The sequence below is a fragment of the Fulmarus glacialis genome, unplaced genomic scaffold (assembly GCF_000690835.1).
Source record: "Fulmarus glacialis isolate BGI_N327 unplaced genomic scaffold, ASM69083v1 scaffold824, whole genome shotgun sequence".
NCBI classification, from domain to species: Eukaryota; Metazoa; Chordata; class Aves; order Procellariiformes; family Procellariidae; genus Fulmarus; species Fulmarus glacialis.
The window spans coordinates 60-22,410 of NW_009205852.1; the positions used below are offsets into that span (position 1 = coordinate 60).

Consider the following 22,351-nt stretch of genomic DNA (forward strand, 5'->3'; position numbering starts at 1 on the left):
CGGGTAAGTAACTCCCGTGTGCGGTCGTCTCGTCGTGCAGCTTTCGCTTTTGAAGCCGTGTGTTCTGTGGGGATAGAAGCGGCCGACCCGGCCTTGTAAGCGAGGAGACTGGTGCGGGTTCTACCTACCCGTGGGAGTGTTGGTATTTCTTCGGGTTATGGTAGTACGTGTGCAGTTCTTGAGAAGAAAGGATTCTGTTTGATGCTGTGCTTTCTTGTGTCTGTCTCCCTTTTAGATCCAGAAACGCAGAGTTTAAAAGAACACCTCATTGACGAGCTAGATTACGTACTGGTTCCCACCGAAGCCTGGAATAAACTAGTAACGTGGTATGGCTGCATAGATGGACAGCAGCCTATTGTGAGAAAAGTAAGTATGGGCGAACCAAGTTCTCTTCAGCCTGCTTTCATTATCTGATCTCTACCAAACTTAGACGATGTTTATTTTGCTAGATGTGAGTTAAGACAGGATCCTCAGCAGCTCTTTGGAGAGAATAACATAAGGTCTTTTTGCCTTGTTTTCTGAAAGAATGACTTTCCAATTAAAATGCCTGAATCTTCAGTGATTCTCGGCTGATGGGTTATATGGGGTGAGAACCATGAACCTTGTTCTGGTTAAGTTCTTACATTATGATTGTGTGGTCTGGTGCAGTGCTTTTATGCTGCATGGAATAGTTTGTGCTTTGTTGAAAAATGCAAGTTGTTAGTCAAGCTTATCGATCTTCTGGGACGGAACGAGGCATTGGAATAAATTGTCTTTTAGTACAGATGGCTTAGGGACTTCCTCTGGAGTTTAAGGTGGTTCTTGTTTTCTTTTCCAAAATTCTGTGATTCTAAAATCATGAGAAGAGACATATTTGCGGTTTTGTTCTGTAAGTCTTATTTTTGGCGAATGCAGTCATGAATGCATTCTGAGTACATAACCTGTTCCAGAAGGTGAAATTCGCAAGTTGCATTTTGGAAATCTATCAGACACTTGTTTATGGGTGAAAGGATTTTTGTTGTTATTTTAGTCTTAGGTTTTTGCACTGACTAAATTGAGCAGTGCCAGTCTATGGGGTTCATAAAGACTAATCACTACAGTACACCAAGCGAGTAGTGTTGATATAATGTACAGAATTAATATTGCTTAAGTTTAAGTAGCATTATGTTACAGTAAGGGTTGCTTCAAGGTGTGCAAGACTAGGAAGTGTGACAGCAGAATGGTAAAAGGAAGTAAGATCCCTCTTTTGCAGGCCCACTTATGCTTATCAGTGGTACTGGGACGTTGCCATTTAGTGTGGGCTAGAAATTGTACATAACAAGAAATTCTGACATCTTCAGAAAGCGTAAATGATCCCAGGTTCACTCTGCTGAGTAGACGGAACTCCCATGTAAACCAGAAGTGGGGGGAGTGGAGAAGAATTATAGCATATAAAGGAGATATGGTTTTAGTAGAAACAGATAATTTCTTGAGGAATAGAAAATCTCTACTGAGAAGAAAAACTAGAACTATTACTGATCAGTGCCTCTCTGAGCGAGGAAGCTTTCGTTCATGAACTGGCTAACCACTTTCACAAAGCCTGGCATGTTATTAGACACTCCCTTTTCTGAAAAATTCGGAAGTAGGACAAGAGGCAGCTCTTGGGGAGGCACTTGGGTGACAGGCTTAACTGTACGAGCCTCCTTTTCTTGGGCTGTCAGATGCCACTATTCAACACTGTATTTAGTGAGGGCTGGGGCTTAGAGCTACTGCTGTTTTACGGACAGAAGGTGCTGAGTTATTGTGGTCCAGTTATCAGTAAATTTTTCAAGTTTTGAATTGCTATGAGAGTTTCAGTCTGTGTTGTTTATTGTTAACCTGGTAACTGAAGTGGACTTTCACATTTTAAAAAGTGTTGAAATATAGCAGAATAGTAGGTTTGTGGGATGTTACAGCCTCTTACAAAAAATATAAAGTGAAAGGTCAGTGGGACGCACAACCTGCAGCACTGCACTGAGTAGAATGTGGTCAGTATCTGGTTGCAGTATTCTCCAGATAGCATTAGAAGTAAAGCACTTAAAGTTGTGGTCCTTGAATGCTTTAATCCTTTTCCAAAAGCTGGATCAACTAATTCATACATCAAAATATCCATAAAAGTAGGATTTGGGAAGTAATTTTCAGGCATCTTTGTAACTTTGCAAGCTGGTGTTTCTTCCATCCCTATGTGCCTGATGATCAGAGACAAGTACAGGAGGACTAGACTAGATTTATTTCTGGTTCAGGTTTCTTTTGATAATCTCAAATGATATTTTCAGGCAGTCTTCTATAGAGTCCCACTGCAAAATGTATTAATGTGCAAAACATAGAACAGTGTGCTTCCTCAGTGGTCCAACAGGATGATCCGAGTTTTACTTTGAGTTTTTACTTTGAGTTTTTCTTTGACAGAGAACAAGATAGCTGATCAGATACTGTTTGAAAGACATCTGCAGGTGATTAGAGACTCTTGCCATTCATCTGTCCTAGCAGACACGGTGATCTGATCAGAAACTTCTTGGAAAGAGTTCTTCCATTTCTGAATATGGTTCTTTTTTGTTTCTAACTATAGAATCCTGGAGAACAGGAAGTCCCATTTAATGAAATCCCTTCTGAAAAAGAAAAGGAGAACTTGTTAATTGGTTCCTTTGCATTCTTTAAAAAAAAAAAGTCTAATTTGCCTGTCAAGAAGCTGTTTAAACAGGGAGTTTTACTTTCTCTTTCTGTTGTAACAGCAAAATACTGAAGATCTTTCCAAATATGTTTGTTAATTATTTACCTTTAACGCACCTTGCATATCTAATACAACCCTATAAAAGCTCAGAAGAGGGAAGCGTAATTTAGCCAAATTCTCACGGTAAGTCTTAGTCTTAATTCTTTGTTTCTTTCCAAAAACTGGGTAAAGTTTTTTTCTGTAAAATGATCCAGATGTAGATCATGGCAAGTCTGGTGTCACACGAATTGAATAGAATGTTTCAGTTGGAAGGCGCCTACAACAATCATCTAGTCAACTGACCACTTCAAGGCTGACCGAAAGTTAAAGCAAATTATTAAGGACATTGTCGAAATGCCTCTTAAACACTGTTAAAAATTATACCTGCTGGTTCAATATGATTTCAATTTCATAGGCTTTATAGCTGCAAAGAACTGTGGAGAGAATTGAGGTGTGTGTGGGTTTTTTGATTTTTTTGTTTGTTTGTTTGGGCTTTTTTCCCTTCAATTACATCACAGTTGTCTCATAACTAGCCTTTGAAATGTGCTTTTTTTTCTGGCATAATGTGTTTTATGATCTGTAGGTGGAGTGGTGTCTAGTGTTACAGAATACCTTTCTAAAAATATGCTGAAAGCTAGTGGGATGGGTAGATGTACCTATTGGAGTATTCTCTCAAATGTGAAATTGATTTGAAAATGACTCTGAAATAAAGCAATGTCATCAAAATGGGTTCTGACGTATTAGTCTGTTTTTGCAAGGAGAGACTAATGAGGCAGATTCTGTATACCATGCAGAAAAATAATTAATGCTTTGTCTTACTCTCTTCTAATAGAAAGGATTTTGCTCCAGTGTCCCAGGCTTGTTTCTTTTTTTATGTAAACCTTAGCCAAAAACTAGAGGCAAAAGATAATTTTTTTTCTAGAACGCTCTGACTGTGTGATCAAATATTCTTCATGGGTAATTAGCTGGCACTATCAGTTCAGCTGTGATGATGGACCTTTGGAACTTTGCACTGTGGAAGGAAAGCACTGGGATTTCAAAACAAAAACCCCGAAACAAGCTGACAGAGGTTGTCACTGCATCTGGACTTCAGATCAAGTCAGTGTTCAGTTTATGGCTTGACTTGCAAGACTCCTAAAGACTTAAAATATTTGGACAAGTGTACCTTACAGAGGTATTTTAACTCAGTATTTTAACTTTGTTATTTTGTTTATTGCATCTGCCTTCTGTTTGCAGGTAGTGGAATATGGTCTGTTTGTGAAGCACTATAAGGTTGAAGTTTATCTTCTTGAGCTGAAGCTGTGTGAGAGCAGTGATCCTGACAATGTAATTAGCTGCCACTTTAGCAAAGCAGATACTGTTGGTAAGTAGTTCTCTCATGCTCCCTCGAGATACTTTGTGCCCTCCAGAACAAGAACGATGTTGATAAACTGGAGCAAGTCTAGTGGGTACCAACAGTACAGTCGGGGTTGGAGCACATGATGTGTGAGGAGAGGCTGAGGGAGCTGCGTTTAGCCTGGAGAAGAGAAGGCTTTCAGGGGGATCTCGTAGCACCTATGAGGAAGTTACTGAGAACATGGAGTCAGGCTATTTACTGAGTCACAAAGCAAGAAAACAACAGACAATAGTCATAAATTGAAACAGGACAGATTCCAACTGAATATAATGAAAACATTTTCCCTATTAGGATGGCGTTTGAACAGGGCCCAGAGGGGTGGGGGAATCTCCTTCCTTGCAAGTTTTGAACACGTGATTGGATAAGCCCCAAGCAGCCTGGTCTGAATTCAGTGTTGACCCTGCTTTGAGTGGTTGGACTAGGAATCTCCTGAGTTTCTTCCAGGCACAGTGATTCTGTGTGCAACACAGGGAATTGTGGTTAAGAGCTTTGAGGAGCACATTGCTTACTAACTCATGTCCTTAAGAAACATCCACGTCACTCATGTCAAGTTGTTCTGTCTCTGGTTCTCCTGCGATTCCTTCTTCCTAGTGTGTGAATAATTTAGACATCTTCTTAATGGCTCTTCCTACACTAATGTTCTTCCTGAAATTTGGCCCTTTTCTCTCTTCCCCTCTCTCTGTGTCATCGCTGTATTTTCCTGTGTAAAAATGCTGAATGTCAGCTGTCATATATCTCCATAAAGATTTTTTTTTTTCAGTTTGCTGATATATGGCCTGACAATAGTAACTGAAAACACTTCCTTCTTGAACCTGTGTTTTCATATGATCACTGTTTCACGGAAGTTGGCCTTTGAGCAGAAATTTTTCAATGTGGTCTGAACATTATTGGTTTGAGGGTTTGACAGGCAAATACATGACTGAAAACAGAAGCTTTTCATTCTTTCAGACTAAATATTAGACAAGCTATATGAGCAATTGTAACTTCCATGATACATTTTCTGCTCAAAGGATCTTGAAGGATCAATGATGTACCTCCTTGCTGAATGCCTGGCTTGTCAGTTTTTTTTCAAAAGCAGTTATGGTTTAGGAATTTTGATGTTGTTTTTTTTTTTCCTCCTGAACAGCTATCATCGAGAAAGAAATGAGAAAACTATTTAATATCCCAGCTGAGAAGGAAACTAGGTTATGGAACAGGTATATGAGTAACACTTATGAGCAGCTCAGCAAGCTGGATAGCACTGTGCAAGATGCAGGGCTCTATCAGGGTCAGGTAAGGGGCATAACTTTTTTTGTGTGTGTTCTCATGTACTGCTTTCTCTGATATGTAATTTTTTTCACTTGCTTTTATGTACTTTGAGCAAACATTGAAAATGTGATTTGTTAATGATTTTGCAAAATGTGTAGCAGACTAACAGTTACCTTTCTTTATTACCTGAACTTTCCTCCAGGTTGTTCTAATAGAAGTGAAAAGTGAAGATGGCACGTGGCCTGGGCAGCATTTCCTGGCAAAGTAAGCAAGCATATTCTAAAGGTTTCTGCTGTTTTGTCTAGCTTGTTCACTAGGCTTTAGTGACCACATGTTCTCTGTGAAAGGCTAGTTATCACTGGCTATTGTGGATTTCTTTGTTTTGGGTATTTTGAAGAAGGAGAGAAAATCTTGAATGTAAGTGTTCTTCAGTGGTTCTGCTGCTGGTTTCTTGTCTTAGCAACAGTCTTCCATTTTAAAGCCCATTTCAAATAGGTTGTGTGAGGATTAAATAGCTTAGGTTTCTATAGTGCTTAGGACACAAAAGTACTATTTGTGTTGAGCTAGTCTACTTAAAAAGCTACCTCTGCAGACTGCACAGAGGGGGAAAAAAAAAAAAAAATCTGTCTTCTACCACTGTAGATCAAAAAGGATCTCGGAGTGTATTTCCAAAGCTGTCAGTGAATTCTCAGAGTTCTGGTAGTTCCCCCTTAAAAAGGGCATAGAAATAGCTGAACAATCCCCCCTGCCGCCAAAGGCAATTATAGAAGCCTGTAAATACTGACACAGATACTCTCTTACTACTATCTAATTTAGAGAGGAGATGAGTAAGAGGGGGGCTTGATGAAATATTGTATGTATAGAGTGAATGGTGTAGAATGGAAGTTGCTTGCAATGATAAGGAACTGCTCATATCAAGTCATACTACAGAAAGTAAAATTCCGTGATTTTACTAGTCTGATGGCCTACTTGCTTTCCCGTGAATAGGCCATCAGACTTGATATTGATAAAGAAAATGTTTTTCCATGCAATACGGTTAACTTATAGAACTTCTGCCAAGTGGTCTCATTTAAGGTCAAGATCTTACTAGTGTTAAACTTGAGGAATGGATCGAGTAGGTCAGTGAAACCTATTTTGAAACAATTCTCTACTTCTGAGATATAATACTGGGTAAATGGATCAGGAGAATATCCATAGTATTACAGTGAACTTTCTGTAAGAGTACCATGTGAAAAGCATCTACGTAATCGAGTACTGGTTGACAGTCAGTATTAAAGAGGCAGCTGTGCAAGACCAGATCATAACCTTTTGTTTCAACATGAAGCAAAACTAAAAAGGAGCCGTGTAGCATTCCCAGGCTTCAGTCTTTTCTTTTTTCAGCAGCTAGTCTGATATGTAAAGACTTTTAATTAACCTCTAGTGATACTTAAATGAAAATGGTTATTGGTATGCAGATTAATATTTTCTAATGATATAGAAATAAACATTTGCTTATTATAATGTAAAACTTGTGAAATTGTTTGACTTGATGCTGATAATGGTGGCTGAAAGAATTGTATTAAGTCATACATATAGGATTATCTGTTCCTTTGTACTTTGTCTTGGCTATTTCCTTGCCTTTATCTCTGTTAGTTAAGAAACTAAGCGTGTATATTCCACATAATGTCTTCCTTATATAGTTGGGTGCATTGGTTTAGCAAGTTCTGCTCTCTGGCTCTTGTGCCATTACTTAGTCTTGTAGGTTAAATGCGTAATAACTGTTTATTCAGAAACACTTTGGAAAGACAAAGGAGGGAAGAAGAAGCTGGATTGCCTCTCCTCTTTCGGATTGACATTGGTGTGCGCTGATCGGCGTGCAAACTGCTGACCAAATGATAAGGACCTTTTAAAGTGGCCAGGGCAACGGCTATCTCTCAGGAAAGCAGTATGCTTTAACGTCTTTGGGTTATAATGAGCCCTGCCGGCCTAACATTATGCCTTCCTGCGCCAAAGATGGCTGTGTCATGTAAGGCAACTTGGGTAGAAAGATTGGACTTTAAACTTCTTCCTGTGTTTGAAATGGGAGGAGAAAAGCTGAGAACTCATTCTTCCATAGACATACGATAACAAAAGATCATGACAAGCAGTAAGTATTTTCCCGTTATGTTCAGTGATGTTTTCTATGCTGTTTTATGTCTTCAAGCTACTAATATTGTACAGCAGTTGCCTTGATAAGCTCAAAACCAAATACGAATCGTACTCATACTCATGTTGAAAATATGAGGAAGGCTGTACTGGATCTGGACCAGGTGTGTCCAGTAGCCTGCCTCTTCGTGTGGGCAGTAGTGGATGCACATAGGAGTGAAAAAAGTTCCCTGTAAGAAGAGGACATAATTAGCAATGCATCTGCTGTCGTATACTGCTGTTTTCCGGTAGCCTGCAGTTCAGACTCTTCCCAAGATGGCTGATTCTAGATATTTATGTGGAATATATGTTGACGGTCCAGGGGGACTTTTCTTCTACTTTTTAATGCTTCCTCTGTTGCATTTTATCACTCCCAGTCAAATGTGAGTGGGCTGGTGGCAGTCTAGACTGCATCATTTATGTATGTTAAGTTTTTTTTCTGCTGCTTTTTCAAGGGTTATTTCACAAAGCTTTTTACCGATTTTTAAGGGATTTGTATTTAAAGAAGAAGTAATGAAGCTTTTTTTTGTTACTTAATATACTCTTAGTGAGTAAGCTAAATTCAACTTCTCTTACTTGAATCACTGGCATTGCTCCATATTAATGCATTTATAATTGCTCTGTGCTTTCCTTTCATGTCAGTCATAATCAGTTCTGAAGTTTACTTGGTTTGCTTCCCTTTTTTAGTATATCTTCATATAAATGCATAAATACTTAATATCTCTAGTTTGTAATTTAATTTGATGTTTGAATATTCTCCAGCTAGTTCTCATGTTTTATTGAGAATCCTTAATTTTTTTAAGACAGTCTTTTCTTATGCGTAGTTTGGTATTTCATTTAGTTTTGAATACACTGTCTAAATTCCACTTCCCTATGAAATTGAAAGTGCATAGATTTCTTACTAATCTCAAGTTGAGTCTTTTACATTAATCTTGGAGCAGCATGGATTTTTTTCCCTTGGAGAGCAGGAATTCAATAAATAAAATCACTAATAAAGCTTTCCTATGCAATTTTAAAATTTAGCTGCTTTTTAAACAATGTTCTTTCATTTGGCAGATATCTCAGCAGACAAACCTCAAGGGAAAGTGTACTCTTTGACTTAGAGTGTGTTCTGAGTTGATCTTTTAAAATTTTTTTTTCTTTTGTTCTGGAAACGTTAGATGTCTGTACTGCAATGAAACGTTGCCAGCATTTTAACTGTTTCTGTGAGCTGGTAAAAGACTCACTAACCTGAAGTGTAGGATTCAAATCTTGTTACTGGGTTGGGACATGGTTTGTCTTTCCATGGGCATGTGTGTGCATACACATGTTGCATTAAATCAGTAGTATATGTTTAAGACTCCAGATTAGTGAGTATAGTATCAACTCATAGGGACTGTTTATACATATAAAATCTGTGAGTGATTGTGAGCAATTGAACCAGACATCTCTGGTGAGAGAGGAAGGAGGAGAGAAGAATAGCCAGAGAGAAGGTACGGAGTTCCCAGCCCAGGAGAGTATGAGTGTCTTATCCTATGCACTGATGAGGTGTTCAGGGTAGGTTACGCTGTATTAATATTACAGAAAGTAATTCTGTGGTAAAGGAGGTTCTTGTCTGTAGGAAACAACTGATGCTTTTTGGAAGCCAAAGCTGATGAGAGAAATGAGTTGGAAGCTGCATGAGCAGCATGGCTAAGAAGGATAAATGAGACTATGACCCTGAAAACCTGTTCTGCTCTTTTGTGAAGCTAAGCAAGTCTGTAATGTTGATAAGCTGTTATGCTTTCTAAATAAACTTACATTTTGACATTCTGAAGAACATGAGTCCTTCTGGCTGCATCTAGTGTCAGCAGGAGCTGCAAATGCTCTGTGCCGAGGTGTGGTTTGGAAGAGAGTTGAGTAATTCCAAGTTTTAATCCTATCTCAGGTGGACATTTTGCTCCAATATTCTGTTTCTCAACTGGAGAAAATACTGCTTAGCCAAGACCATGGGGAACTTTATATTTGGAGATCTTTCTTTGGGCCGCATCACTTTAATACTAAAAGCTTACGAGAAAGTTTTTCTGTATTTTGAGTTTTGATGGCATAAACCAAATGGGATGTAGAGCTCTCTGCTGTCAGTAGAGGAACGACGAGCATCTGCATTGCCGCCTGTGTGCCAAAAGAGGCTTTGGAAAGCGGGGAGTTCATGTCATTCACTACTCGCAGAATATGTGTGTGCAAGGTGACTGTGGGATGGGTGGGTTCCCTGTTGTAAGGATTTTTCCCCACCATTTGCTGCTTGTCAGAGGCACTGGCTCCTACCTGGGGAAATGACTTTTCTACAGGTTTGGCAGCCTTCCCCGTGTTTTCCCAGCCATCAAGCTGGCTGACATTTTACAGAAAAAATGTTCTTACACTCCACAGCAGTCCTGGGGTGGGATATTCAGATCCTACCTGGCCACTGCTTTTTGTTAATTTGCTGTTCCCTAAAGAACAAAATACTTTCTTGTTGTAGTTTGAAACTGCTTTTACTACTAGACAAGGTTTCAGAAGACGGAATGGATTATACTTATTCTAGGAATTTCTGAATTGGAGGCGTACTTTGTTTTTGAAGGGAGATTATGTCAATGACTGTGGAACTTAGTCCTCTTTAATTGTTACTTACAAGACTCCCAAAATAAAATCCTGAGCTAGCAGAGTTCCAGCTCAGTCCTAGCACGCACTTTTTTCATCCTGGTTATCATTGTCTTAGCACAAATGAACAAGAAATTGTGTTAGATCTATAAAAATAGCACCTTGTCCATCAGGTACTGCATTTGAAAACAGGAGTGAAGTTGTGTTTGGCATGTGCCTGGTAGCTGTCAGCCTCCCTGTGCAATATGCAGCAGGAAAATACCTTTTGGTTCTTTGGTTGCTGCTAGAATTTCTAGCGGTTTCCTCTTCCCGCTCTTCTATTTATTGATGGCACTGTATAGTCGGTGGACTGACTTTTTTTTTTTCCCGCCCCCAACCCCCACCTGGTACTCTCCTCAACATTTTCACTGAGGAATTGTTGCGTAGTTCACCCATCTTGTAACACGTGTGGCTTTTCTCAACTACTCTATCTTGATTTAGGCATCTGTTCAACCTGATACAACATTCAGTGATATTACATGCCAGAAATTACTGTACAATTTTAAGACCTTGGTTGTTGATATGTATTTTGTAGGTACATAATACCATAATTAAATGCCCTTTCATATTTAAAAGTGATCTCCTTTCCCCAGTTCCTTGTGTGCTGATGATTTCAGAGGACTCCTTCAGCAACTAGGCTAAATATTTTGTGGGCAGATATTTATTACATGACTCAAGTGCTGGAGTCTGCAGCAGATGCTGTGCTTCCAGAGTACCACTGAGTATGTAAGACAAGTTAAGGAGGCTTTTGCATGTAAGAACTTTCTAAATGAAAACCCATTATGGCCTCTGTTTTGCCAATTAAATCTAAGTTCTAGCTTTTCCTGCTTTGACAAAACCTTTTTGTCACAATACTTTTAATGTGGTTTTTTTTTTATATTGGTAGTTTAAAGGAGGAGGACTTACTCCTACTGTATGCTCTGAAGGTAGCCTCAACTGAATTGAAATACTTTTCCTATCTTCCAACCACTTGAAAGCCTTTTACAATATTTTTTCAAGCTGTTCAGCTTAGCAGTTTTTCTACTTATCAACCATATGGCCTCACAGTTTCTGTACTAGATTAATCTAACTTTGTCCTCTTTATGCTGCTAGTCTCCAGATTTCTCCTCTCTTGCCATTTGTATGGGTTTTTGAAACATTGCGTGGCAAGATGTGAAATGGCTGTCTTTAATTGGCAGATGGGGGCAATGTGCATCAGTATTGTGAAACATGAAGTTGTGTATGTGGGGGTGAAGAACATGAGACCGAAATACATGCTGGACTCTGTGGGAATGTGATTCCAGTCCTGGTTCAGTATCCTGAATGTGATCTCCTGTAGCAGCCTTGAGGCAAAAACAACCAACCAACCGCAGTGGTTCAGTAGGGAAATGCTGAGTGTGCATCAGAAGACTTCTGATAGCTGGCACACTGATAAAACTGCATGTGGAACAATGGTATCCTGTGAGGTTGTCAACAAATTTGAAAAGTAGACTAATGAGAGGTTTCAGAAGGAGCCAAGTGAATTGTTGAAGAATTAGCAAATAATTTTTGTGCTAGAAGACTTAGAAGTTAAAGTATCATATCAATGAGAAATTTAAAAGTTGATTTTAACACTTAAAAGCTCTGTGGGATATGAGAAATGGAAATTGAAGAAGGAACTCTACAGGCAGCAGATGGAGATGAGCACAAACCAATGTCCAGGTGATGAAGCCAGATACTCATGCTGCAAATGAAATGCAAGTTTCTTCTGACTGTAAGGGTTATTGATCATTGGAACAGTTTATCTGTGGTCTGCTGGATTGGCTGTTGCTGGCCACTGTGAAACCATGATGGTAGATTTTTCTAGAAGAGGTATTTTATTCCAGACAGGAGTTATCTTGAGAGACTCAAATTGTGCTTAAGCAGGAGGACTGATTCAGCAGTCATACCATGCAGTCTTATCCTCAAACCTGTGAAATTATTTTCTCAAATCCCTGAACTGTTGCATGGTTAGATGAAGTCTTTCTTTGCTGTAGTTTACTCCTGTACAGATTTTGTTGATGAAATGTAACTGAATGTGTTTATCCGTGTCAGAAACGTTGCAGTAGTTATCAAAGGGAAGTTGCAGGAGCTTGGCACCTTGCAGTCTAGTGTCTGTTGTGCCTACAAAGAGCAAACTAAGCAAACTGAGAGTAGGTTCAGTGGTAACCCACTGAGTAGCCCAGAACATTTTGGAAGGTTCTGTCATGAACTTCAGAGCAAGGTGTTGGGGGCAGTAAAATGTAAGAGTGCTTAGAATTTTTATCTTCCCACGTGCATTTGATTTCTGTTTTTTTTTTTTTCTCACTTGGAAAGCTGTTGGTGTCTCTTTCGTTGTTTTACTTACATGATCCTTCCCAATTTTCTAATTAGAATTCACTCAAGATCCTTGATGACTTTGTGGGTAGACCTTTCCCCGCTCTGTGACTTGTCTCTTATCTTTGCTTTCTGATCGTTTTTTATCTTCCCCTATAGTTCTTAGCTTTTTGTGTGTGTGTGTTAAGAAGTTTGATTGAAGCTATTGAACTATTGAAGTGCTTCTTGGAACTCTTCAGTTGCTATCTGACTCTTGATTATGCACTGCCTCTATGCTTCTATTGGAAATTTTGAAATCCCTTAAGAGGTCGTCCTACTTTTCTCCCTGTTAGATTTTCTTCATATTATTTTCCAAGCGTCTTATTCTGTTCTCTGACAGGGGCCAAACATGTAAAGCAGAGATACTACATTTTCAAGTCTAGCATTTTCTAGATTGCTCTTCTTTGCTTTTAGATAATGCACTTCTACTTCAAACTTTTAAAAATGTGTTCTTAATGGATTTACAAGCTATTGTTAACTTAATTATTTTATTCTTTATTCCTCAAAACACATGTGGAGCATGAGTCTGATAATTGTTGTTTTAGTCTAGACCCTCTTGTTCTTTCATTGATCTTATCTTTGTATCCAGGTAGTCTTGAGAAGTTCCACCTCCAACATGTAATGACCAGAAGGTCGTGTATTGTCCCAGAAATTGTTGTCTTAGTTATTTCGGTAGATCTGCTCATTCTTGCTAGTATACTTTCTGGTTTTGCTGGCTAGTGGGTTTTTTTTTTTTAGCGTGCTTCAGCTTTAGACTGCGTTTGGGGTTTGTGTTTTCATCTGGAAGCTCTTGTTATAACTTGTTTCCTTCTGTATTTATTTTACTGCTATTATATTTCCAAACTGGTAAGGCTGTCCAGCTGTTCTGCCTCCTCTTCGTCATTATGGCTTGTTCTATGTCTTAGTTTTTGCTCCATACAAAGGTTTGCCAAGACTGTTTTCTCAGTAGCATCTGAGCTATGAATATGCATTTGTAGTTTGTATCATTTGGGAATCAGGGCCACATTAAAGGAGATACAAGAACAAGCTAAAGCTTGAGGGCACTGTCCTCTGCTGGCGCTCTGCTGTGCCTTGGGTGCATTAGCCACTGTTGTGTGGCTGTTGGTGTCCTGCAGCTTTTTGCATTCAGTTTTGCATGTTTATTTGGGCAAAGATGGAGAGAATAGACCATTTCCCAGTTAGCTCTTGCTATAGGGAAATTCATTAGTATCAAAATAGTTTCTTTACGCTTATTTAGGTGGTTTTGCTTTTTTTTTGTGGAGCCAAAGCTGTCTATGACAGAACATTGTTGAATTTTAGTGCCTTGGTGGTGTTTTGTAACATTGTGTTCCGGTTCTTTTCCAGACCAGGAGAGTAGTAGTGTGGAATGGCCTGGGATTCACAACAAGATAGACTTGAGGCTTATGAACTTTTTTCATCCATTTCAGTATCTCCAGTCTCAAAATGATGAGGATTGCTATGTGCGCTGCATGTACATAGCAGTGTGTCTTGCCTCCAAGCAATGTAGTTTTATTAATTAGGTTCAGTAAGAAACTGTTTTGTGCCCGCCCTGGGTATCATCTTACTAACATTCTGTTTGAGTGGGTGATTTGGGCTTCAAGTAGGGAAGGACTGACTTTGTCACTTTTAATGTGGGGCAAGTGTTTTGTGGTCTTAAGATTGGGATTATTTTGCTTGCTTGTTTCAAGGTAGTTTACCCATAAACTTAAAGCTTGCTTCCCTGTCACTCATGCCATCCGAATTGCCTACTTATTTCAGTCTGGGACCCAGATTTTGCTTTAAGCAAGAATTGTTACTCCTGCTTCTGATACTTTTGTCTGAGGTTTCTGTTCCAGACAAGTGTTTGGAAGTGTGATCACACAGATCAAACCAGTAAATTCTGTGGGGGAGAGCTAGCTATAATGTGGCAAGTCCTTGGAGCTTTGCGGGGGGGTGGGGCTGGGGGTGAAAAAAGTAGTAGCACTGTTTCTACTTCTTTTTCCTTTCTCCCAGATCAAGCACTGCAACTAGCAGAAACTTTACTACCTCTTCAAAATCATCAGCAAGTTCTTATTCCTCAGTGTCTGCCACTTCTGTCATTACTAACGGTGATAGCAGTAACTCCTATGGACTGAACAGCTCCCACCTGGGCAGGGGGTAAATTTGTTTCTTCGTCCTTCATGTGAATGAATACTCCTGTGCATCCTTGCCTGTATAGAAGAGGAGTGTGATGGTACCCTATGAGGAGTTCTGCTACTCTTGTGTACCTGTTTATCAAACTTTGCTTTTGAAACCACTACGTTCTGCTATTCCTTGCTCACTTGCAAAAGTAGCGCATGTTCCAGAGCTTACTAACTACTAGGGCATTGCGGGATTTTGGAGGGATTGAGGGTATGAGGGAAGGGATTATATTCTTTTCTCTATCTGCCAGTGTGGTAGAAGCCTTTCCAGGTAGAGATCATAATTTTCTTATTAGCTCTTACAATATATCATACATACTCATATAGACTCTTGCTGCATTAGGATAGTGTGCTGTGTACTTGTAGACAGAGGAAATTAATGTGTTATGAGCCATAAATTAATAATAGACTGTGTAAAGATTAATGTTTCCAAAGTGAGCACATATACTTCATGTTCCTGGTATTCAATATTACCCACTATGAAGCAGCAGAAACACGTAGGCTGGTTAAATAATTTCATTAAACAGTTTTTTGACTCGTATTTGGTGTGACTCTTAAACAGTTTACTGATTGAGAATCGGTAAACTCATTGTGGAGTTCACTATGTTGTCTTTCTTCCAGAGGTTCTGGATTTGTCTGTAACTCTTACAACTGCAGGGACAGTGCTCCCCTGTTACAACCTGGACTCTGTGGACTCAGTAACCTTGGAAATACCTGCTTCATGAATTCTGCATTACAGGTAAGAATTGGAAAGAGCCCTCTTTAGAATTAAATAAAAGAGCAATCTCGCAGATATTGTGGATTAAAATCTGTGGAAAGAAAAGCATGTTTTAATGTGACTCAATGAGGAGATTGCACCTGGAATGAGCTAAAAAAAACTCAACAAAAAACCAACCAACCAAACAAAAAAACCCAACCAAACAAAAAAAATCAGTTCATATTTAGTTTGGCTTTACGTAGCATGTTAGTACTATAAAACATGGTACACATGAAGGACTGGATCTGAAATACAAGGCTCTGGAAAGGCTATGGGGGAAGTCGTAGTAAACAGGTGCCTAAGTGTAATGTAAGGTCCTAATGCTGTGCTCTGGCAAAAAAACTGGGCTGACGTGGAGGACGTTTCAACTTGTGTGTGCAGCGTAAGTGACATGAGCAGGCCACACTGCACACAGAAAAATTAAGAGTGTGAAAAGCGACAGGAAGGGTTCAGGGTGATTGTGTGGGGTGGTAAGGTTGTAATGGTTATGCAAAGCTAATAATTATTAGTATACTTATTTAAGTTAATCTCTTAGGTTTATTTGGTTCATTTCAAAAAATGCAGAAACTTGTTAGGGATAGTTGTTTGCTAAGGAATTCAAACAAAATGTGAGCCAACTTATACCAACTTTGATTTAAGCAATGGGCAAACTTCTAGTGTGGCACAAGTGCTGTTTAATTACTTCTGTCACTCTGGTAGCTAGAAAGCTAGAACAGATCTTAAAATAACTATAATGCATTATGCGTGTGGTATTCAGGATACCACAGTAAACTTGGACTGCCTCACTTTTTTGTTTGACAGGACTTTATTTTCAGTTGTATCATGGTAACCTTAAACCACATTATGTTTTCTTGAACTTTATAGCAAAGAGACAACTTTTAAAATTAATTTTGATTATCAAAGTAACTTAATCCAAACACATTTCAATTTTAATTTTGCATCAAACTAGTCATGTTAAGGACCAATTACTTTCTTTCTTGTATTTTCCATTAGGCTTTAATTTTCTAGACATCAGTCTTTCAAATGCAGATTTCTGCTTTAGTTTTTGGAAATTCTTTGAATTTTATCAGCAACAGTCTCCCAGTGGGAGACTGGTGTCAAATCATAGCAGTCTGTAAGCACTTTAATGTCACTTGCCTGGAGAATGACACTAACACCTAGGCATTGGAACTGGAAAAATTTGATAGGAAATAAATTCCACAAGGTACGCATCAAGGCAGTGAAAGTGGGGCTGGCTAAAGGGCAGGACCACACTTTCCGGACTCTCTCCAGATTGCTGTTTATAACTGTGCTGGGAGATCTGTGTACCTACAGCTGGTTGGTGAAGCACTGTAGCGGCACCTGCAAGGAACTGAAATTTCAGGCATTCAGAAAGAGCCCAGTTTACTATTTTATTGATATTTCAATGCCTTGATGTCCTAGGAGTTTTGATCATAATCTCAGACTTGGCTCTCTTTTTGTTCACATATCCAAGTCTTGCCTTACTTATCTGAGTGTCACTTCTTGCTATAAGCTTTGAGTCTTTTATTCAATTAGGGAAACTACTTCCTGTACTAGTTTTACTTGTGTCCTGAGGTTTATGGTGATTCTCCAGGATGTATTAAATCATTACCATGATACACTGATAATAAGTATATAAATAAGAGAGCAGATATGGAGTGGTATTCTTCCTGCCTTTAAACTTTGCTAACTTTTTGGTGGGGATTTTTTTAATGGCATGTGGTTCTTTGTAGGACAAACTATAGCTTGTGTTAAAGAGGAACAAGGACCTTTCTTATTCTCACTGTTGCTTGTATTAGGATTTCAAGGTTAGAGAGTGGATACGGGATGTAGACTTGAGAACACTAAAGTGACATCTCTAAAGACCTTCCTGACCTGTTCTGTGCAGATTTCTATGTAATAATCAGTAAGTTAGCCTACTCTACCACCTCAGTAATGTGTGGAAAAACAGGCTAACGTACATTAACTATAGGATTTGGTGAGTATTGGCAGGAGTGTGATTGTAAACTTTACTCTTCTGGCACTTGCAGACTTGGTTTTGTGTCAGACTTCAGCATTACACCAAGGGACTACTCAAATTGAAGTGTCAGTGGAAGTTACAGAACAAATTAACAAAATGTGGAGGGGCATAATACCAAGAGCAGATATTTTCCAAAAGTCTGTGATTTTTTTTTTTTTCAGAAGGTTGCTTGCTCTTTGCTTTGCTGAACTATTAAATACAGTAACTTTAAATGAATGCTTAAAATTACTTTGCACCAAAGTAACGGAAGGTGACAAATGTGATGTCAGTTTTAAAGAAATTTCTGAAGGAGAACCAAGGAGCTGCAGACCAGTGAGCCTTATGCCTTAAGCTAGGTAAACCAGTGGAAACTGCTCCAGAGGGGAAGCTTACACTTGTGGGCAAATACATTGTGTAGGAGGGAAGTCAGTGTGGCATCTGCAAAGAGAAATCACGTTTCAGAAATGAGCTTAGTCTTTTGAATGCTTATTTGGTGGTGTTTCTTGTTTATTTCAACCATGCTCTTGAGTTGCAATGGTTACAGTATCCCACCCTCCCAATCGATTGGGCTTTTTTGTTTTTTGGGGTTTTTTTTTTTCAGTAAATATGTACTCAGATTCAGTCTCGCCGGTTTTGTTAATAGCTTAATACACGTTCTGATGTGAAAGCTGGGTTTGTTATTTCATTGTCACACAGATTTATTGTCCTGTGCAGTAAGTTCATTTTCTTAATGCTTTTTCAGTGTCTGAGCAATACCCCTCCTCTGACTGACTATTTCCTGGAAGATAAATATGAAGCTGAAATAAATCAGAACAATCCACTGGGGATGAGAGGAGAAATTGCAGAAGCCTATGCAGAGCTCATTAAACAGATTTGGTCTGGGAGACAGTCTCATGTGGCCCCACGTATGTTTAAAGTAAGTACTCCATGTTCTTGTAGCATAGCTCTTTGACAGAAGAAACAATGAAGGCTAATATGCCTTCCACATATTTTGGTGTTACGAAAGCAGTAATTACAGAATTGCTTCAGTGTTGTTTCACGTTTTATGTAAGTGCTTTTCAGGGTGCAAGGAGGAACTTGCCAGTGAGTAGTGTCATGCCAGTGAGTACTGTCATGCCCTGGAATTGGTTACTGCTCTTTAATGTTAAATGCCTTACTTAGTAAATGACCTTCCAGCCTGAGAGCTGTTTACAGATGCATCAAAATGATCTTTGCTACAAAACTAGGCAAGGTCATGTGAATTGCCAGCTGTGAACTTTAATCAGTGAGAAAAGGTGTGCAAGTTATAAATTTAAAAAATTAAATTATAAAATGGTGGCCAAAATGCATCCCCTTGTCTATAATATTATTTATTGGTATAATGTTCCCATTGCTTCAGTGTAAAGAGCTGCTTTCAACTGAAAAACAGCAATGCAGCAGTTGTATATGAACCCCTAGAAAAATTGTAACTGTCATTTGTTTTAAATATAATGCAAAGATGCTCCAGTGCAGAACAACGTAATTAAAGCATCCAAGGAACACTTGAGTTTGCTTCTGTAGTGCAATCTCAGTACGCTGAGGAAGAATAACTTCCCAAATGCATGAAATAAGCAATGACGTGATATTAATGTAAATGTGCATCCTGTTGCTGTTCAGGTTTTGCATGGTACAGTCTTGAAGGTGAGACCTGGAGCAAAAGTCTTAGGGACTACAGAAATCTACAGAAGTCCTCTGTGGGGTCATAGGTAGTTCTGAAACAACAAGATGTTGTTTAATTTTTGTACTTGGAGTTGCTGGCATGTATCCACCGCTATTAAAGTTGTTCCGTAAACTTCGGTTCAGAGGAAATACGTGAATCTGTAATGGACATCAGTAAAACTGTCTTAATGTGGGCTGTTCTTGTTTAAGACTGGAATAGGAATTAGTCTTTATTTCCTAGTACAGTATTACTTGTGATTTTTCTAACAATTGTTGCTGATTTAGTGACAGCATTAACTATCTACAATATAAACAGCCCTTCAGTTTAGGCTACCTTGCAGTTGTCATCTGGAGTGGTTAAAATGTACCAAGCATAATTCTGCAAGTCTGTTGGACTCTTTGTGTTTATGAGAAAACTAGTGATGGTCACTAAGACTGACCACTCCTTCAGATAATTGTTGGTTTTCCTGTGGGAGCCCTTTCTATTGGTTTTGGTTTTTGGGGTTTTTTTGGTGGATGTTTTTTTGGTGGTGGTTTGTGTTCTTTTTTTTTTTTTTTTTTTAAGATCCAACAACACTAAATGGCAGTGTTGCGAGATAGCACTTATGAAATAAGAGGCTGTATTTGGGTGTGCTGTTTCTGGCTTTCACTAACTCAGGCTGTTATGTTTCTTAGCTTCATATCACAATTTTTAGAACAGCTAGAGGTTACTGTGGCGAGGATTTCAATCCTAGTTTTAAGCCAGCTTTGTTAGTTCATAAGTATCTTCTGCAAGCATTTTCAGTCTTGCAGTCCACCTGCTTCAAGATGCTACCGTATAGCAAGTCTGCCTTGTAGGAACTGTAGGTTTCTGAAAGAAAAATTAAGGTACAAAATGCATCGGGCAGATGCAAAACACACAGGTTTTGCATACTCGTTGTTTGCAGGTTCCTGAGTTAATATTGATAACTTAGATTTCTAGTGTCACAGCACTAAATGCATTCTTCCCTCTCAACACTATGGGGAAAAATAAAAATAGTTGGGAAAATTATTCTGGCACCCTTACTGTGTTAGCATCCAGTTCACTGTTGTCTACTGCTAACATAATGTAGCATGGAGTTGATCTCTGCAAAATTCAGAGTGAGTGTTTTTATTCCTGTCTCTTACACACAGGTAATGCTCACCCCCCTCTGACTCTTGCCTTCGTGTTTCAGACGCAGGTTGGCCGATTTGCTCCTCAGTTTTCAGGATACCAGCAGCAAGATTCCCAGGAGCTCTTGGCTTTTCTTCTAGATGGCTTGCACGAGGATTTGAACAGAGTGAAGAAGAAGCCCTACTTGGAGCTGAAGGATGCCAATGGCAGACCTGATTCGGTATGGTGCCCTTTACTTGAGGGTAGTGCTTCTGAGGGAGTTTAATTGGGTTTTGTGACACTTCCTGGCCTTCCTGCTCACAGGCCACAGAAACAGCCTCCCTACAAAGCAGTGTACCTGGGAGGGGAGAACCCGATCGAGCTTTATGGCCCAGCTGACTCTTCGTGACACCTCGTGGCATATAGCTCTGCCTTACCACAGGATGTCTATTCTTGTACTGGCGTTCAGAAAGGTGTGCTTATGGTACAATGCTGACGTGGTTCTGCAGTGGGAAGGAAGTTAGTTGGTCTTGTGATATAACAGCTACCTAAAAGTAGGCTGTAGTTACTGCCATAACCTTTCCTCCTGACTACTTAGGCCCAGCTTCTTCCTTCCAGGTGGATTGAGCAGCAGCTTTTAGCATCAGTTTGAGGGGAGTGCTTACTGTGCAGACCGTCGTACTTGCATGTGGACTTGGGTGGGACTAGGAGCATTCTCATGTGGAGGTGCCGGGGTGCCCCTCAAATAATGGTCTGAACATGTGCCCTGGGCACGGGGCTGTACGCAGCCATTCTGGTGTCCCTCTAGTAGACAGCAGAGTGTCAAAGGAAATGAGCTTTTAGGCCAGACTTCTCGTGTGTGTTCCCTCACGGCCTCTAGACAAATGTAATCCATGCACTACCTGCATCTCCATAAGAGGCTTGATTTTCCTCCTTTCTGGTGTTGTGGAAATTGGTACACTGATATTAAAGGAACTTAAAATTTTATTTAATTTAAATTTGAATTTAAACACCCTTGGGCTCCAGTTACCCACTCTACCTAAATAGAGAAAACTAATTCTCTTACGCCATTTTCCTGACAGAGGCCAGAAAAGTCTCTGTTCATTTTTCTTCCTGCCTTTTCTCTACCCTCTGTTTCTCAGTCAACACTGATACGTGAGCACCTTGCAAATACTTGGTTCCTCTGAAGCTGGCAAACACCATGCTCACATTAAAATGAGACACATAATAGTGAAATGCCTAAATAGAGAAAACTAATTCTCTTACGCCATTTTCCTGACAGAGGCCAGAAAAGTCTCTGTTCATTTTTCTTCCTGCCTTTTCTCTACCCTCTGTTTCTCAGTCAACACTGATACGTGAGCACCTTGCAAATACTTGGTTCCTCTGAAGCTGGCAAACACCATGCTCACATTAAAATGAGACACATAATAGTGAAATGAAATGAGCTTTTACCTCTTGTCACAGTACAAACCGCTGCCACATACTGGCAAATGCAGAGTCCAGAGTAAGTGTATTGAGTGGAAAAATGTTTCAGGAGCCTCTAAAAGACAGATACAATAATTATTTTTTGTTTTCCTCTTAACTGGCAATAACTTCGTGTCTTTTGCCTTTTCTTGCATAATACCGTGTATGTGAGAACACCAGAAGAAGTAGTATATTTAATCTTTTTTTCTGTCCAAGAAATGCTGATAATTGTGGGATGGAAACGATGCCGAGCACGCCTTCATTTTATTTAGGTACTTCCCTTTCCCTGATGTAGGACATGTACACGTGTTTCTACCTTGCATCCATATCACTGCAGTTGTTGGAGCTAATTACTCCGTTCCCATCTCAGCATCCTGGTTAGTGACAGTAGCATTGCAGTGTGGGTGTATATATGGCACTTATTTCACTTGAGAGATATGTGAAATATATGGTATTGTACCATAAACTAAAAGTCTTATGCTAAGAAGAGCCTCTGATTGCATTGAATAGACAAATGCCAGTTATCAAATGCCCTTAGTTAAGGTGTTTTTAAGTTGTATTGTGAAAATCTTCAAGGGATTGTAATTTGTCTCCTTTTATACTTTCTTTCTGAGACATTGTTGTGGTTTAACCCCAGCTGGCAACTCAGCCCCACACAGCCGCTCGCTCACTTCCCCCAGGGGGGAT

At 39.4% G+C, this 22,351-nt stretch overlaps 1 protein-coding gene across 1 annotated transcript in view; it reads left to right on the plus strand.

Moving 5' to 3' along the window:
* Window positions 1–235: 235 nt before the first annotated feature.
* The window catches only part of USP4 (ubiquitin specific peptidase 4 (proto-oncogene)), a gene marked incomplete at its 5' end in the record, with an annotated part of 43,351 nt that continues 21,235 nt past the window's right edge, over window positions 236–22,351 (plus strand). The window contains 8 exons of the mRNA XM_009575529.1: window positions 236–366; window positions 3,941–4,067; window positions 5,227–5,372; window positions 5,551–5,612; window positions 14,490–14,633; window positions 15,278–15,395; window positions 18,155–18,328; window positions 20,283–20,441. Coding sequence (XP_009573824.1) covers window positions 236–366; window positions 3,941–4,067; window positions 5,227–5,372; window positions 5,551–5,612; window positions 14,490–14,633; window positions 15,278–15,395; window positions 18,155–18,328; window positions 20,283–20,441 — 1,061 coding nt within the window. The remainder of the gene's footprint in view (window positions 367–3,940; window positions 4,068–5,226; window positions 5,373–5,550; window positions 5,613–14,489; window positions 14,634–15,277; window positions 15,396–18,154; window positions 18,329–20,282; window positions 20,442–22,351) is intronic.